Consider the following 19,974-nt stretch of genomic DNA (forward strand, 5'->3'; position numbering starts at 1 on the left):
AACTAGTTATCGTAGATACTTTCATATGTAGATAGTGAAAAGATGTTCATAAGAAATTACAAACCAACATTTTATTTTTATTTATTAGTATAGATATCTGATTAAAGAATTTTTTTTCTATAAAATCAAAACTAGTCTCCTAACTTTTGAGACCCATCTCATTAGCTTTACACTTGCATGTTTTGAATATAATAGACAAATATAAGGAGGAATAATAAACATTACAGTCATTAAAGAAATAAAAAAATTCTATGTTAACATTTTTTATTTTTACAGTTAATAAACATACTTATCACGATTTTGTTTCTAAGAACAGAGGCAGAACTAACAAGCCGATATTAATTAATGCTCATCTTCATAGCCGCTGGGGAGAGCATTGACGTGGGGGTTGTGGAAGAGGGTCTTTTGGCCATCACCCCATGGGAAACGCTGAAAATATATAATTGTTAACTCACACAAGTGATTTATGCGAACTTAGAAGCCTTAAATTCTATAAGAATTATTAGATTAAGTTCTTAACATAGAATGCAATATAAAAAATCCAAAGTTTGAACATCACCACAGTTTTTAAATAAGGTTTTAAAACTTTATAAATAGCCTATGAGACATTGTCATTTAAGAAAGAGCTATTTCTGACCAAATGAAAACAGCTATATTGTTATAACTTTACTATATATTAAAGAAGTTTAATAATGCCAATTTGCTATTGAAAAGGACATATTTTCATTTTAGCACTTTTGCCTGTGAATTAAAATTGTCAAATATATAAACAAAGAAGCAAACAGGATGTATTTTCTTAACAAGACTATTATAAAAGTATTTTTAACTATCTAGCATATTAGTATTGGAATTATAGCCGTATTTATTATTTGATACATTGTCAATGTTATACCTTTGTGCGTACACGAAGGTATTCAAAAGCCACAAATGGAGGCCTCTCGTGATGCTCTTCTTGGTGAGCGAGATAAGCGTTCAGCATACCCAAGCCAATAGCGGGTACTGCGACGAAGATAGACAGCCTCTTCCACAACTGCCAGCCACCTAGATACCAAATAAGTAGAAAACAGATAAGATTTCCTTTAGGTTATAAGATTACATAATGGAAATTAAAAATTTTAACACTTACCTCCATGGCCTCCAGCTGTAGCAGCGTGGGACGCGAGGCGAACATTGTTCTTCATATATTGTTGGGCGGCCCTATTCAAAAATGAAGCCATTTTTGTACTCAGAAATTTTCAACTCTTCTTTGCTATTGCTATCGTCTGTCAATGTTATATCAGTAATCAGACTTGAAAGCCAAAACTATTGATTTAATTTTTTTGACGTTTCTAAAGACTATATTTTGTTTATGGATTGTACATTCATACAATCCATAAACTGAATGATTCTTGCTTCCTATTTTATTATATTAAAATTATTTTGAATTAGGAATAACCGTACAAGCCAGTGATAAATTTTAAAAAGTAAAAAATATTTTTTATTGTTAAAAAAATATTGATGGTCTTTTATATTAACATTAATTATGTATACTAAGCTTTTAGTAATTTAAAATAATAAATCTTATGATAAATTTTTTATCTAAAAAGGTGAAGTTGTTTAATGTTTTATAATGTTTGTTGACAAATGTCAAGTGAATTCGGATACTTTTACTATTTTCGACTTAAAAATTATAAGTAATCCGTTACTTCTCAAGATACTCCCTGATAAGCATTTTAAGTTAAAGTATATTAAGTATTTTATTTATGGTATGTTTATGTCTCCTAATTCAAAAACAAACAATGTCGGCAACAAATCTCTACAACAACTCTTGTGTCTGCCTGTTTGCCCCTTTGGGTCATATATAAAAAAATCTCCATTTTCATTCAAGTAAATTAAAATATTTTTTCCTTAAATGAAATACACGTTTTTAATAAATAATAAGAAAAATATAAATTAGGAGAAGGAATGTGGCAACGTTCACTGCATATTAAATAAATTTTATGTTTAATTAGATAATAACGTTCTGTACGATTTTTACGAGGAAGACCAATTTATTTCACGATGGAAAGGTTTTTAGAATTAGGTACTCCACTACATGATCTATTATGGTGAAATGAAAATATATTTTTAGACTAGCTCTTTCCCACTTCTTTGTCTTCAATAAAACTAATAATACATCATTTTATAATAATAGAACATTTCATTAATCATTGATGAATGGATAAAAGTTCTCAATTTGTTTTTTATCTGGGCTTTAAAGATCTGAGCATTTTTTTTTGGAAAGAAGCGGAACTTTGATGAGAATTCGAACGACTCTAATTTTTTATATTCGTCCATATCATTCGATTGTAAATTACGGATTCATAAATTAAAAATCAATTTCGTCATGAGTCGCATCTTCCTTTTTTTAAGAATGTTAGAACATAGGGTAGACTCTAGATTTGGTCGTCTAAGCTTCATATATATGTTTTTGTTTTTCTATACTTCGTTTTGATATTCGAAATTTTAAAAGTATCTAATCGTGATCACGGGTTAACAGGATGAAAGTGTTTATCAGTTAGTCTTATTATTTTTCGTCAACCGCAAATAACTTTTTAATTTGCTCACATGTGCTGCATGCATTCAGAATGCGCTATTTGTCACTTGCGGTCTGGTAGTGTTTTCACGAACACGGGGTTTCATATGTTTGATAAAAGCATCCTCGGTATAAGATAACTGCCAGCTGTATTTTCTTTCTTGATTTCTATAGCCTCGCAAATTATACACTGTATATACTTGTCTCTAATAATGAGATTCTGTGGCTTGTCAAAACGGATCTGATGGCTCGACTTGTTTGCTGTGTGTTTCGAACTACTAACTTCGACGCATACCTATTTTTATTATATAAGATGTGTTCTTCAACACTTGTACCGATGCTCCCCTACGATTGTCCAATACGAAAGATCTAAGATAATATACTGCAGCATTTTGTAAAGAACGATACCCTTATAGGTCTCAAGAATCTGATATTTTTTTAAGTGGTGTCAAAATATATATTCTATGTACGTTAAAGCGCCTATAACATAATTTTTTCAAGATATCTTTGTGTCACGCTCCACAAACAACAATTTAAATTATCGATCTGGATATAACATGTTTATAACACCAAAAAAGACCCATAACTTAGGGCTCAAACAATGAGAGTAGAATATAATTGTCTTAAGAATGTCGATCCAAAAAGTTTGAAAAAACAAGTAAATCTTCTATCGTTACCGTCGTTGTGGATGCAAATAACAACAACGTATAAAAACCTCCTTTGATATACATACATAGTAGGTAAGTCTCCCAACTGGTCTTGATAAGCGCAAAAAAATTGTAACGAAGTGTTTGAGGCGGGTAAAAGTAAAGCTTGGGTTTAATGTGCCCGGAGGACAAAAATAGAAAATATTAGTTGACATAAATAATATACAGAGGAGTAAAATTATAATACTTACCTCATTATCTATCAATAAACCCATATAATATTGAGATTTTTTTTTATCTTAAAGCAACGAAAATGTCAATGATATCGAAATCAGTCAAGATTTATATGAAAAATTGTTTACAAGTCATGTATAATAATATAAAATTAAGAATTTTATGAGAATTCATCGGCAGATGGCAGGCCACATCTTCTTCGTTCATTACCTTAACTTAAGGACTTATATGACAATGAAAAAGAGATAATACCTAGAAAATTAATTAAAAAAAAGACCAAAATAAAAATAAATCCAAATAGGATCTCGACAATCTTCTACCAAAGTTATTGATGGAAAATTATTTAAAACATTACTGAAAATTTTGTTTACAAAATATTAGAATCCGGTGCCGAGACGTCGTTTTGGTCCAAATATAATTGAATATCAGACGAATGGAAATATTATAAATAATAATTTACGAATAATAAATAAAACGCATGATTAAAAATGTATATAGTCTTTAATGAGTTACTATGGTAACTAGAGAATCTTATTTGGCGTTTTAGATTTAGACCTTGGAAACAGAAATTAAAAAAAAAAAAGGCACAGAGAATATCAATTAAATGACATGAAAGTTGAAACAGCTCTTTATAGGACTAAACAGTTTTTTTAGAGCGATCGATATTACGTTGAGAATAGGTTTGACCGTCGTAATCAGCTGCAGCATTCCTGGAACAGGTCCGTTCTATTTATGTCCAACTAGTTTCCATATCTAATTATGGTTTATCCTTTCTTATACCCTATAATGGCGCCCGAGATGTAATCTCTATATTAACGATTATAGTATATTACGGCTGATCGAATCCTATAAATTTGTTTTTATTGTCCTCGGCCAATAAAAAAGGCGTGTTTTGTTCCAAGACATGTTTAGGCGTTATCTGTGAAAATTATATCAATTTATTATTAAGATTATAGCCGATTGAATCACAATATAACGACTGTCACTAAAACCTTTATAGACAAACCTTTTTTGATTTAATGTGTTCGAAATTGAAATTCATATAAAACGCTGATTGTTGAAGCGTTCTTAGGCTTCTCATTCGATGTCTGGGGTCTGTTTCCAGCAATCGCATCAGTAATGTTCTAGCTGCCTTGGAGAGATCGGCGCATTCCGGTAGAGTTCCAGGCTTCTTGCAGGAACTAAAAAAAAATAAGAAAGGGATTCTAAATTTAAAATCAATTTTTTTTAAATTTGAAATGTAGTAATTATAAAAACGCCTTAGCGTTCTTATTATTCTATGCGATAACATAGTCGTTATATTTCATATAAACAGGCCAGCAACATTATTTAATTTTGGTAACAACAGTAAATAGTAATAAAGACGTTTCTTTTATAAAACTAATTCATAATATTATGAAAAAGATTTATTTAAAACTTAAAAGTACGTTACTTGACATCGTTTGATGATGGCGGGTTTCCATTCGACGTCGCATTTGCTTGTCGCGGCAGGACAGGCGTTGGAAACTAGAAATATAAAAAAGTTACATACCATTAATAATCACTTGTATTTAAATTATAAAAAATTAAAAAAAAAAAACAAACTATACATTGTGACAAAGAGGAAAAATAATAAAAAATACGTATTACTAAAAAAACCTTGCAAGAAAATGTCTTGTATTCTCCAAGAAGTTTTCAATGTTGTATCCATAGGTTTAAAATTAATTACCAAAAGATTTGGCAATGTGTGATACAGAATAAAAAAAATATTGTAAGAATTTTTATGTTCTAATATATTGGAAACCAATGATGTAGGTATTATTACTTATCGTAGCACCAACGAATGCTTTTAGTACGTATTAAAAATATTCAAATCTCAGAATTAAAATAAAATTTATTATATCGTAAAAAATACGATATTTCTCCCTATAAATATAAAATAGATTATAAAGGAGCACAAATAAAAACGTCCGTGGAAACACGAATGTTATAAGAGGGTAATTATTACACCAGTTAAGCCTGTTCTGTTGGGATATAAAGATGGCGCCTGTGTTACCGCTACTCGGTAATGACCGATGCAAGATATACATAATACAAACATGACACCACACGTTACCAGATGTACGCAATACTCTATAATAATAACTATAAAATAATTTATTTAGTTTAACATTAATGATTTCGTTGAATTCGTTTGATGCTGTTTTTCATTTCATATTTTGAAACGATAACAAAATTTGCATAGATTTGATCAAATAATTAATGATGTCCCAATAAAGCAAATATTTTGTTACTTATTTACGATAAAAGCATTATACGATTGTATCTTACACTTGAGAACTATTTATAGCAAAGACCGCAACACATTTGCTGTCAACTTTATTATGTTAATGTCAAAAAATAAAAATGACATGCATAACTAATTCTATTTTCAAATTAGTGTCGTTATTGTATCATACAAAATGAACTAGAATGAATGAACTTAAAGTCTTTAATGAATCCGCACATAAGCATACATCCACGGCCGCAACTCGTCTGAACAAAAAAAAAAAAAACACAGACTAAAAATAATGATCCTGCCCCTTAATTGCACACTTGGAATTTACAGCACGTTTTAACTATAGTAAGTTCATCGAGATAAATGCACCGGCTGACGCGTTGATGGTAGTTAGTATTACATACCGAAATACCCATAAAAAAAACCAAACACAAATCACGTTCGCCGTATCTAGTGAATATTAAGACGGAAACGTTTAACTTAAGCGACTTTATGCCCGATCACACCGTACCATAATTAGGTGGCTTTCGTGTGCTTTTTGTTTAAAAAGGTGCAGAATTTATGCTGCATGTTGTATTGTTTTATGTAAAACCTTCCTGCTGTCCGGCATACGTTACAGACTGCAGCAGATAAATTATAAGTCTACCGTTAGAACTTATCTTGATTATTAACAGGGTATCCATCTTAAGTGTGTGAGTAAGTAAAGAGTAACGTTATATAAATCTATCATTAGAATTTGTTTTTATAATTATAATAACTTAAAATTTTCCGCTTTTATAATAAACTGATTTATTTTAATATGTGTACGTTCGTCAATGACAGTTATTTTTTTTTTTTACCAGGAGTTTTATATTAGAGGAAAAAGATTTTCATTATTCAGTCTAATCACGTTCGCATCAAATCATAGCTCATCAAATTATAATAACTATGAATGTAGGTATTCTTAAGTGTTTAAGAATAACCTTGTTGTCTAGTTTACGGTCTTTTGCAGAACTTGGAATAAATTGTATTTGGCAAGTGTGAATGCATAATTTGTTGGCTTTTGCGAAGTGTTCAACCCGTATAAAGGCTACAAATGGTCACGATTTTGTATCTATGAATACGAATTAGGAATTACTTTTTTGTCTTCACCAATTGTTATTAATGGAATGTAAAATGCACTTTAGATTATTCTTATAGGGCAACATTTAATAACAGTTAACACATTAACAAAGTGTCTGATGGTATTATTTTGATTATGAATTTAGTTCGGCAGAAGATACAGTACAGTCTAATTACAACTAATTTGGAAAGTCACACTTAAAACAAATGTGCTATAAATACTAATATTTTCATAAAACCTTCGACAATGAAATAATAATTATTAGAAAAACAGTTAAATATAATTTTATATCAATATTCTTATATGTCATATATTCGGTATTTGAAACAAATTAATAGACATTTAAAAATTAATTGTATATTTTATAAATAAACCGATAAAACGATTGCGTTGTATGTTGGATATAGTGATTGATGCATAAAGACAAGATGTGTTAAGCTTGCGACTGTTTGTTCCAGTTAATCTTGTTCAAAACATCAAAGACTTTCAAATACATACATAACGGTTTGAATTATATATATAAAAAAAGACAGCAAAGAAACCGCTGTTTAAATAAATAGTAATATAAAGACACTTAAGAGGTTGCTGACTCGATTATTTTGATAAGTTGTTTGATCGTGGATATCATGAGGGCGAAAAATTTAATATTAAAGCAATACTGACGAACGAACGACAAAAAAGTGTTTGTTTTTTTGTATCAGAATACAGGAGCAATGTTTTTTTTTTTTCCTATGCCATAATTTCCTGGACATTGTTAATTTTTTTTTATCCCATCACAAGTTCATCTAGACACCTGTCCAAGGTGAAACTGATAAAAAATATGTGCAAAATTATATTTCTGATACAAAATACTCCGTGACTTCCTAGAGGTCAGATTGTTTTTACAATTTTATATCGCCTTCGTTTTTAATTGTTAAAAAAAAATGAATATTAATTTATGGTTTTTCTAATATGTTTGTTTTTTAAAACAATATTAACAATTTAATTTATTTTATTTTATAGTTAAACTGGTTCAAAGTTAAGACAAATATTATTATTCAAATTTCTTATAAGGATTCGTTTTTTAAAAGTTTAGTTTTAAGTTAAAGCACACCTAACATATAATGCACAATAAATGATTTCTGTGCATGAGTTGCACTCGAAATAAAAAAAAAATTCATCTAACTATACATCTATTTCATTCAGAACGTTTGTTTTTTTTATTTTTTCGTTATAGTACTGGCAAGTTTAATAGAAAAAAGCTTTTATATGCCTCTGACGGTAATGTCGTATAAAAATCCGTTGTGTGATAGAAATATAATAACAGCTAATGGAATACTTTAATAAAATTACAGCAAACGTACTTAATGAAGTAATATCAGTCATCAGATATTTAAACAAAATGTTGTGGGTTTTGTTGTAATTAAGATTTCTTTGATTAAAATTTTAAATAAAAGATAACAATATCGGCGCTGAATATAAATGTGGTAGTTGAGGTTTTATTTTATTTATTGATTAAATAAATCCCAGTCTTACACATTTATGTTATAAAAAGTATATAACGAAAATATTTGAAACGTTTCAGATGGAATTATCTAAGTACACACGTATTGTGATAAGTTTAAAATAGATTTTTACATAATTTAAGTTCTCATAGTTATTGTTCCATCTGCTGTATTATGTATTTGTCCTTGTCAACTTCAGTAATAACCTATAGTCGGATTTCCGTACGAAATTATCTATTGTTAAATTAAAAAATTCTGGCTGAACTCTATGGATTTTTTTTTTTTTTAAATTCCAAACTACAAAAAAAAACTCGAAGCAGACGAAGTATATAAAGTGTTATTAAGAAATTTAACGTAGTTTTGATTGCAATGAAAATTTACTAAATGGAGAATACCTAGCCTTTAATTATCGATTCAAATAAGGATAATATTAAAAACACGGGTCAAGCAGCGGGCGGCAGTTAGTCAGATTTAAGTTAAGAGCCGTTTTTGAATAACCTATCTCAAGTATAACAGGGTATTTCCAGTCAACCATTAGAGTAATTATTAACGGATGACGCTAAATGTGTTCCTTGTGTTCAACAAAAGACAGCTTTTTTTACTAAAATGACAATTAAATTGTTTTTTGATAGCTAATTACAATCGTGAGTCAGATCAAAAGTAATACTCAGAATGCTCTAACACAACAATCGCATGATAATATAAAATTTTGGGGTTGAATTAGGTATTTAAAATTAGTTCGCTTTTTTGGTCAGAATACGTTATTGTTAAACTTATTATAAACTTGAATTTGTCTTAAAGATATACGTGAGGATGTTCTCTTAAGGATCTTTGACACCCGAATTTTTATATTGAAAAAAAATATACATATATTTAAGAATAATCGCTTTAATCATTGAATCAAATCGATTATTTTTAAATTATTTTTTTTTTAAGAATTTATATTTCGTCAAATTCGAGTTAAGCAAAAATTAAGTCATCGAAAGTAATATTCTCGTGTCATGATTGGTTGTAACCTTAAAATATTGACGAAAAATATCGCAATTGAATAATGGAGTCATGTCAATACGTCTCCTATTGATACGAGATTACATCCCATCTGGAGACCTTGAGTTGATCGATGACACGTTACACGAAATTATTTATTATAATGACACATTGTTGTAACTTGAGAAATTTTAATTATAGGCCAGTTAGCTGTTTGGGTGTATTATTTAAAGAATTAAGATTCCTTTTGGCATATTAATATGAAATATTTGATAGTGAATCTGTCTGAATATAATGAGATACGGGCAGCAAAAAAGGAGCACATTTTTTTGCTTGGATTTTCCTTCGGCTTGGGAATGTAATGTAATCAGAATTTGTTAAGTTACAAATTTTAAGTAAAATCGAATATAAGAGAATGGATTTTAAGTAGTTTTATGTGTCTACAGAATCTTGATCCTTCAAATCGATTTTGTTTGATCGTTTGCATTTTTATCCTTTGCCGGACCATAAATTTTAGTGTCCGTTCTAAAAGGGTTTTAATTAAAATATATAAAGCAAGTCGAAAACAAGTGTCACGAATTAAATAATTGAATGAAATACGTTTAAGAGACCATAAAGTTGAAAAATCGTTGTCTTAAAATTAATTCTCGAATATTAAATGAATAGTAAATTATCTGTTATTTGCGTCAAATCTAATGTGTATTTTATAATGAAGCGAATAGAAAAATTTCTTTAAATATATCGAATAGAAAAATTCGTTGTGACTTATGACCAAGGGGTCAATGTTCCTTCATTAATGTCAATGTTGAATGTATCAGACAAATGTAAAAGTTATTGCAACTTATGTCTGAATATATATATATATTTTGTTTTAATAAATTAGTTACAATAGGACTATACTGGCATTCTTAGGAAATGATATCCTAGTTTTAATAGACAAGCATTAAATATGAAAATTAAAAGGACAAGGATTTTAATTATTAGCGAAAACACAGACAATTTTATGTTTTTGTTTATTATAACTTAAACAAGGTTGCACTTAAGATTTACCAGTATACGTTTAGTTATCTAGAGTTTTGTTGAGATATAATGATAGGTCTCGTAAAAATATATTAAGTTCAAGCAAAACCCGTGTTGTAGACATCCTTATAATATTGATGAAAAAGTTGTGTTTTTCATATAAAATATACCTATTTTAAATACCTGTTATTATGATCGAAGAATACTTATAGTACAGAAATTTTAGTAGATTTTTATAATGAAGTATTTTTCAGATTTAGTACAGTTGTTCCGAAATAAAAAGCGACACCGTCAGAGGTCAATAACTGAATGATCGTAAGAAATTTATATTTATAGCTCCAGAATACAGGTTATCCTTTATACTTTAAAGAATTCAATAAAACACTGAAACATAACAGGACAGCGTTTTCGTTTCAAACCAAATATTTTTTTCAAAGAAAAGCTGTCAAACAAACGTTTTAAAATCTCGTCTATGTGTCTAAACAATAGATAAAGCTATCGCTGACAACTTCTGCTATGGAATTTTTTGTTTGCCTTAGGTTTAACATTGTGAAGCAAATTGCTTGTGTTAAAAGCATTTTCGTTTGGTCTTTGTTAGGGATGTAACTACGCGTAATTATCGGTTTATCGAAATAAAAATCTAACAGAAATATACCTAACCGAATACGATTTTTTTGAATAGCGACAATCTTAAGATCTTCTCGAATTTTCCTGTTAAATGAATATTACCAGCATCGTTTTTAAATGCTTATATCTTCTATATATCAAAATAAACTATTTAATGTCTTTTAAATTATATATTAGGTAGAAATCAACGTAGCACCGAAATTGGAATATTTAATACAGTTATGTCCATTCAACTGACCTTTGCATTTGCACTTGTAATAGCAGACAAGATGGCGGCCATTTAAATAATCACAAAACATATGAAAGAGAATTTTGTTAACAATAGTTATAATAAATTGAAAGAAGTCAAATGGTTTATACAATTAAGTGTAAAAAAAAACACATGTATATTATTTTTATATAACTTATTTAATTAGAATTCATAACAGCACTTATTTAGATAAATTTAAATGAATTACGTTTCTTTTTGGATTCGCATGTCATATATAGAAAATTTGCTATATAAATAAGTGTTAAATAATAATAAATCAGATATGGTTGCGATTAATTATTTATGTTGTTAGGTGAATAATTAAATGAAAAAAAAAATATAACTTCTTTATTTGTACAAAAATGTTACGTTATCTCGACATAGTTTAAAAATTTATCTGTTGCGCTAAAAAAAAGCTTTGTGCTTTATTTTTTTTAAAGAACATTTGTTTTAAATAAAGAAGTCTATATTGGTAATTTTTTCTTTGACATACCTACACAATTTTGGACGTCTTTTTTTTCGTATGCCTCAAAAATAAGTTCAGATTTTTTTTTCTTTATATATAATTTTTAAATAACCAACTAAAGCTTACTTTTGTGTGATATACGATTATTCTTATCATTAACATATTATATATAATACTGTTTAGCAAAATTCTAAAATGTGGCTTCTTCGTAATTTATTTCCGAACGCAATGAAACAAGATCCACTCTCCACTCAGTCCCAGCGGTCAATAGCCTTGACATTGTACCAGTTTTGAGTAACTTCATTGTTTATTTCTTATTTACATTTCTTTTTATATAATACATAAATAGTATTCACCTAAAAATTATATCTATTCATATATGAAATTAGATATACCAACATAATAGTGTAAAATGAAATGGCTTAAATCCTTTTTACGCCAATTCGTAAGATATTATAACTTTTTTATTTTTTATTAATTTACTTATTATCTGTATAATTCTCATTGTCTTGGTGTTCGAAGAATTGTAGAGTATAAATTAAACAATGTTGAAATATTAAAATTTATATCATATAGTCTGTATTCATATGTTTTTTATGTAGGACGTTGAATTGATTTTATTCGCTTCCTCATTAAACATCATAAAACAATAAATGCGAGAAACACGTAATATCACACATCAGATAAGAATAAATATTTAAAGTAATTTATAAATCAAAAATATAGTAAATAGAAATCTTACATTCAAGTGTATTACGTTTTAAGAAATCAAATTTTAATATATATATATATATATATAAAAAAAAACAATTTAAAGATAAAGATTTTGCGACGAAATGTATTATGTCGGATTGCTCGATGGTGTAATTCAATACAACCGGCAATGTTACTATTCTCCTCTCCTCTTTTGCTAAACAGTATTCGCAAACGAACCACAACGCACGGTATTTAACATCGCGCGATATTGTCCACAAGCTATATTACTTTGCTGTTCTTACAGCGTTTTTATGGTGACATCTATGCATGTTTTCACATTTCAACGCGGAAACAGCTTACTGTAACTGCTACATGACAGAACAACTAGCTATAACTTTAATGATAAATTACACACTTTATATTTAATGTCATTTATGCAGAAAGGATTTTAAAATTACGTATATAAATCTTGTTACCGTTATATATTAAATTATTTTTTAGTTTTATTGGATTTAAATTGTACTAATAATAAAAATAATTTGGGCGACTTGCTCGATTTTTCGGCGTTTGGTTAATGGTACAATCAACGTCATTTTTTTTTAATGCTATGGCTTAACTCGAACTGCAATCGTGGAATATTATGCCAATGTCAACATTTTTATTTGTTGGACTAAATATATTCTAGAGTACTTTGTGGAGGAAATAGGAAGGAGTTTGTCGAATAGGATCAACCAGTTTATTGAATTATTATTAATTATTTTTTTCAAAAATATAGTAGTATCTGTTGGGCTTTTGTCATTCGTGATCGTAACTGTCAAACGACTTGAAAATAAATATGCATGTATGAAATTATTTTTATATTATTATTAAATTGCATCAATCTAAAGGTCACACTTGAAGAGAGTAAGGTTACATTACTTGCGGTTTATGATATGTTTGACTCATTTCCTTGTAATTTATTCAAAGACTTACAACGGAGTCACGACAAGACGTCTAGCATTAAACGCTCATTGAAGACATTCATTTGTTTGTTTCCACAGATCTGTCTTATTTTGTATCCTCAACAGATTACACTGAGTAATATTGTCAGTAATTTTATTTGTTTCAAAATTATATTTTTTATATATCACAGGGCCTTATGACGTCTATAATCTATCCGTTGTCAAATTTTTGAACGGAAACGGCAATACTGCGAAATGACAGAACGGTCAGCCGTGACATAATTTGATGTATCTTCAGATTATTTTATTCGCATATATTTCTAACGAGTGTGAACAAAACATCGCTAATTGCAATGATGCAAACGAAAGTGAGAATTGAAGATTGGTTTTAATGATTACACGCTTGATGATTGATAATATATATATATATATATATATATATATATATATATATATATATATATATATATATATATATATATATATATATATATATATATATATATATACATACTCAATACGTAACAATTAATATAAATATTACAGAAAATGTCAATAGGTAACATCTAAATAAATTAATTTGATTAAGGTCTAAAATACTATAGCAATTTTTGTTTTCGATTTATTTTCCGTTAGGTTAGTACAAAAAAGTACTTATTTACTTGTATTTAATCAATAAATAGTGTAACTTCATACAGTTTCATACCAGTTTGATAAGTAGAGATCTTTAGAATTCCTATGTGTTTGTTACTATTATATATTGAAACTACCGAACTGATTTTCACAAGACTCTAACAATAACAATAGATATTCTTTAAGATTATTCGAGTCACCATATCCGTGCAGATAGTTAATTATTTTTGACCATAAACGGTTTTTAACAACCCAGTGTACATGCAAATTACTCGATTCAAAAACCATTAAGATTGAACTTCTAAGAAATTCACGACTGGAAAATTCTTAAAATAAATTCAGTTTTAATGGATTCGCATTTCATCCGTCGACGTAGGGAATGATTCGGCTTCAGCTGTATATGAAAAGTATATATACTTTGACACTACAAAAAAATATTTTATTGTAAAATTTTAAGAAATTAATAAAGTTATGAGATAATTAAATATAAGCTAAATAACTGTCTCGCATTTTCATTTTATGTGGATGTTGCAAAGAGTAAATAATACTTTAAATGAAGTTTTATTTTATACTGATCAAAACATAAAATATGTTAGATAGCTTGACTGTGTTGTATATCGATCGAGGGATGGATAGTAAATAAAAATTACTCGACTTCATTACCATCTTTAATTTTTCGCGGTACTTTTTTATAACATGTCATTTTTTAAGCTATAAAAAAAGGATTTAATGACGACATGTCTATTATGAGTCACTGTTAGCGTGACATATTTGACAGTGACATAAAAATGCAATTCTACAAACAGATATAGGTAAGTTTTGTAATTATAATTTATATTGCATTTGAATCTCTTTTGTTCTTTAATATATTATTTTATTATTATGCTACTAGAAAAGATACATATTTAACTGTGAAATATAATATCAGAATACTATTAGGTAATAACTCATTTAACGGTGCGGGTAACGGTTGAACCGGAAAGACTTCCAATATTGAAATGAATTTAAAACACTAACTGCTTTATAAAACACGTTCCTTTATATGAATCGTCTTAATATTTATATCATAGAGCCAGCGTTAAGATGTTTTATGTTTGATTAAATGTCATTCTAAAAAATAAAATATAACCATAAAAGAAACGTGACGGCAATGAATCCGTAAAATGAAAAAGTAGAAATAATTTTTACTATTTATGTATAACTGAATATTAATTTACTTTGAGTAAGGAATAATTTTATGTACATTGGAATATCGCGTTTCTGAACACAATAGGTTTTAGTGATTCAAATTTTCTAATTAGATTTATTAAAAAAAAGTTATTTTTAAATAATTCTATAATTAATGTTTAATTTCTGAATATGGAAATAAAGACTTAGCTTCACTGCTTTTGTTTAACTAATCACATATTGTTATTTCGCTTAGAACTTTAGTATAACGATTTCGTTTAATATATATAACTTTAATAGTACGTTTGCTTTTTGTTATTGTGACCTTTCAAATAGTAACAAAATTATAATATATTTACTCGAACGAACACGTTTTAATAATTTCAAATACATACTTGTAATTATTTGAAAAATAACTCATACCTATAAATAATAATTTAAATTGTTATAACACATATTTTGAAAAATCTTTTTATAGTACCTCTGCACAATAATCTTGTCTATGGTTTACTAAACAATAGTACACCATAGTGTATTCCATAGTTTGTCTATGGTCCCAAACAATTTATTTTTATTATTTACATCTTTATACTGAATTTTATTAATCTATATCAATTTTTTCAACAAACATAACGGTTTTATTATCATAAAACCAAGTCGTAACTCGTGTGTGTAATAGGTTCAATCGACTTGTCATCCAATTAGCATTCTAAGGTTAAGGTTTCCATTAGAACGAAACAGAAAATATTTAAGTGAACTTAAAAATAAACAGTATTATTGTCATATATTAAATGTACACATGCTGTTGACGTCTTCAAATACGTCCATTTTGATTTTTGATTTTTGAGATGATTCGATCGAAGATGACTCGATTTCTCATTGAAATCGACGCCTGGAAATCTGTACTCATATTGAAGTTTATATATATTTTATTCATGATATACTATGAATTATTATCAACCAATTATCAAAATCTTCTAGAACATTCTAGGATTTTTTATAGCGACAAAGGTTGTTATAATTATGACAGTTTATTTTTTTTTTAATGTTTATATGAATAAAAAATATGTAATAGAAAACTACGCCGCGCCGTTCGTTTTAAACAAATTATCACAAGTAATCAAGAAGCCGCTAAACTTTGGAGCGCTATAAAAGCCTCCACAATAAAAAATAAATTGACTCCTCCTATACACGCACGCTAAGTCGCAAACAATGTTATATTTCAAGCGGGCCAAATTCTTAAACTGATATTGAAACTTTTTTATTTGTACGTCCAAAAATTTACCCGAAAATCTTACATAGTTTTATTAAAAAGTAATAAAACCAACATATATAAGATGTGAACTAACTTTTAATTATAATAACGTATATAAAACTTGATGTACTATGTTTATAAATAAAATGTAAATTAATATATTCTTAGGAATGCAACTATTATATGTAACTTGATAATGTATTATCCGAACAGGTTCATGATAACTCCAGTCCGAGTAACCAAGTTCGGTTAAATTAAAAAAAATATAAAAAAATGCATAGACAATATTAATTGAGGTTATTCCATTGATTCATTGGAACGGCAGTTGATACTTGTACAACGAGTTATGCAGTCTGTTCAGTCTAAAGGAATGCAAATATGTATACTAATTTAATATATTTTATTATTTAATTTTATTAACGAAATTAAATTTAAAAATAACGAAATTTCTATTACGTTTATTGAAATATTTATTCTTGGAATGTTTTTTTTTTTTTAAATTTCACCTTTACATTACAGAACGTAAGTTCTTTTTTATTTAAAATTTCGTTTCTTTTTTTTCGAGTTTGTAACGAACAGTGCACTGAATATTAAATAACAAAAATGTTTTTATTTGCGTGTTAAATGTTATCTCATAAATATTTTATGATCCACTGCAAGTGCTTTCCGATTTTTATAAATAAAACATAAATTTTATTTATAAAAACATATGCTTATAGCTTTGCTTTAGTTTCTACCTTGAATCTTTATTTTGGGTATGTTTAGGTTGTTTAAAAAACTTCAATTACAGTCGTAAAATGGCAGACTGACGTAAGATTTTTGTCTTCGAATGAAGTTAAAACTTTAAGTGCACGAAGTTTCTAAACGTATATATAGAAATTCTCACCTTCTTCTTCTTCTTTATAAATGTCGTTTAAAAATTATTTATAACATATGTAACGGTCGACTAAGATATCTATAAATTTATTATAATTATACACTAGAATTTATATACTTCTATAATATGGAAATAGTCTTTCATAATTTACTATACATATAAACATTAATTACAATACATACAAAAACATAAGATAAATTTAAAATTATTAATTGATATTCTATATCATTGCTATAGAAATGATTTAACAATAATAATAAGTACAAGTAAAACGTCCTTTGAGGAAACCCGAAACCAAAAACAAATGTTTAGCATATTCTTTTTATTCATTATTATACAAAATATTCAGATTTGGTATGCTTTATTTATATATATAAATATATATAGCAAAATAAGTTCTGACATTTTAATTTGATAAACGTATCCAATTGATTATACGAATGGCTGAGAACAATTCAATAATTCGTATGTCCATCCTCAATTAGCAAGACAACCATAGACAAGACCAAACAACTGGTTATGAACAAGCTTTAGAAAGACAATTTCTTTTTTTTTTTTATACGAAGCGTTGGTTTCATGGCTTATTCTATATGTCAATATATATCGTGTTGTAGAGAATCTGTAATAGTCTTCATTTAATTTGTATACCACTATTTTGCATGTTATAAATGTGAATAAAGACCAGTGCTCACGAATTAGCGAAATTATTTAAGTCTTATTATTTTGAAAATAATTTGATACAAATTGTAAAAAATCTATTGATAAGAACTAGAATTATAATAACAATTCTGTACACGGTTTTGTTTTTACTCTTTTAGTTGTATTAATTATTTGTTAAGAAAGGCTGTATATCCATAAATTGGTAAAACAAAATAATAGAGGTTTCCGTTATCATAACTATTAACGTTTCTTTTATTAGCTTAATATATTGATTTTTATTTTTAGTATACAGATAAAAGTCACGAGATATAGATATTTAAAATAAAAGATATTGACCTTTTTAGTCTATTCATGCGACAAAAACTTAGAAACTCGTTGAAATATATATATAAGTTACGTTAAATTATATCTTATGACTTTCCGTATATTACATCCCAGTATCCTATATACTCAAAAAATATACAGATTAAAATCGCCGAATCCTTGAACAAGCAAAAGATCTGACCTCTACGAGATGGTAACATTAGCTAACAACATTACACGAGTCCTTATAATCTGATTACTGTAGTACTTGTTTTTTTCCTCCTAGAATGGAATCACTGCTTCGGATGCGAAAGAAACAAGATTCTTTACGAACGTCGTGCTCTTCATAATATTCGTATACAAAACACAATAAATAAAAGGTGATATTACTTTTAACGCTTGTTAAAACCGATAATTTTTAAGAAACTTCAAATAACCATTACGCAATTTAATAATTATAGAATCATCGTTTGCATTGCAAACAATAAACTTTTTTTGCATTTTCATACTTTCTTTGCGTATTTTACGTTAATTAAATAATAAAATTTGATTTCACGCCGTCGATGACGCGATGATCGCCATTTTTCTTTTCAAGCATTTCCGTCGCACGTTTACGAAAACATTGTTTATAAAATTGCTGTACAAAATAATAACAGCTCTTCAAATAAATAGTTTTAAATTTTTTAATTTTATATTATATTTCATGACAAAGATTCATTCAGGACTTTTTATATATTATAACTATGTGTCAAGTGTTATAAGACGTCATAGTGTATAATAATGTTGAAAACGATTAATCGAATCTCGTAATATTTCTGAATCGATAACAAAATTGATTTACAATCTAACAGAGTTCAACGACTGGTATGAATCAGTGTCGATACAATAGAAAAATAGACTATCTTACGTATCAAGTGTCCCAAATTTTTGTAAATATTAAGTCAACTGTCATCTGACCTTTGTAAGTCAAGGCCAATGTTGCCATAAACACAAACTCGTAGTTATGATTGGAGTTGATAATTTAGAGGTTTCCTTCAATCAAAATGATAATCAAAATAATGAAATTATTCGTTATCACCTTCGCGCACAAAATAGAAGAAGATTTTGAAGAAAATAAAAATGTTATAAGTCTCAGAATATTCGAACTCTTCTATAGAAACTCATTCACAGTTAGAAGCAATAATATGACGATTGTCAAGAGTTAATTAATCTCTTTAATCTCAGTCAATAGATTGTTAAAGTTAGTCAAGAATAACTGATACGGTATAGGGTATTTGTGATATCGAAAATAATTTAAACTTGGGCAAATTCACCAACATACTAACCAAGATATAAAAATAAAGAAGTAGCATTAACTTGTCATATATTCAAAAGGTAAATAAATCTAAAACTAAATTAAAAATGTATAAAAACGAGCCTAATATAATATTCAATATAATACGAAACTAAAATATTCTAAAAAATCAAACCTTGTGTAATCTAACGATGTTTCGAAACAAAACGAGGTGATACAGCCCTAATGGAATTTTACGATAGTGAATTATGAACATTTTTGAATATTTTAAGTGACTTTCACATCACTGAAGACCAAGGTTAAGCTCGTCCCTTATCTAGAATGTATTGTGATTAGCGAGACTTTATGGTCAGTAATGAGGCAACGAAGATAATACGAATAATAGATAAGCCCTTGAAATCTGCTTCGAAATATATATTGGAAATATATGGGATTAAATGTGCATCTGCATAAAGCTATGCATTACAAATTTACATTATACGAGTGTATTTTAATATCCGATATTACACAATAATCTCAT

The 19,974-nt window shown here is 27.8% G+C and overlaps 2 protein-coding genes across 2 annotated transcripts in view; both read right to left on the bottom strand.

The window, feature by feature from the left end:
• Window positions 1-247: 247 nt before the first annotated feature.
• On the bottom strand, window positions 248-1,349 carry LOC116770391 (cytochrome c oxidase subunit 6A1, mitochondrial). Its single transcript, XM_032661846.2, has 3 exons — window positions 1,127-1,349; window positions 893-1,041; window positions 248-429 (listed from the first exon to the last, which is right to left on the bottom strand). The coding sequence occupies exons 1-3, from the start codon at window positions 1,215-1,217 to the stop codon at window positions 343-345; spliced, it is 327 nt and encodes a 108-aa protein (XP_032517737.1). The 5' UTR covers window positions 1,218-1,349; the 3' UTR covers window positions 248-342.
• Window positions 1,350-3,917: 2,568 nt separating this feature from the next.
• LOC116770052 (serine/threonine-protein kinase S6KL) overlaps window positions 3,918-19,974 on the bottom strand; it is a 35,980-nt gene continuing 19,923 nt past the window's right edge. Inside the window, exons 8-10 of the mRNA XM_061527862.1 lie at window positions 4,868-4,941; window positions 4,442-4,616; window positions 3,918-4,354 (exon numbers count right to left, since the gene is read on the bottom strand). Coding sequence (XP_061383846.1) covers window positions 4,265-4,354; window positions 4,442-4,616; window positions 4,868-4,941 — 339 coding nt within the window. The 3' untranslated portion in view covers window positions 3,918-4,264. The remainder of the gene's footprint in view (window positions 4,355-4,441; window positions 4,617-4,867; window positions 4,942-19,974) is intronic.

This window comes from Danaus plexippus (genome assembly GCF_018135715.1).
Source record: "Danaus plexippus chromosome 13 unlocalized genomic scaffold, MEX_DaPlex mxdp_15, whole genome shotgun sequence".
In the NCBI taxonomy this organism is placed as follows: Eukaryota; Metazoa; Arthropoda; class Insecta; order Lepidoptera; family Nymphalidae; genus Danaus; species Danaus plexippus.

Coding starts and splice junctions, on each gene's coding strand:
- LOC116770391 (XM_032661846.2), bottom strand. CDS start 1,217: ATGGCTTCATTTTTGAATAGGGCCGCCCAACAATATATGAAGAACAAT. Junction 1,042..1,126: donor TACAGCTGGAGGCCATGGAG/GTAAGTGTTAAA, acceptor TTTGGTATCTAG/GTGGCTGGCAGTTGTGGAAG. Junction 430..892: donor ACCTTCGTGTACGCACAAAG/GTATAACATTGA, acceptor ATATATTTTCAG/CGTTTCCCATGGGGTGATGG.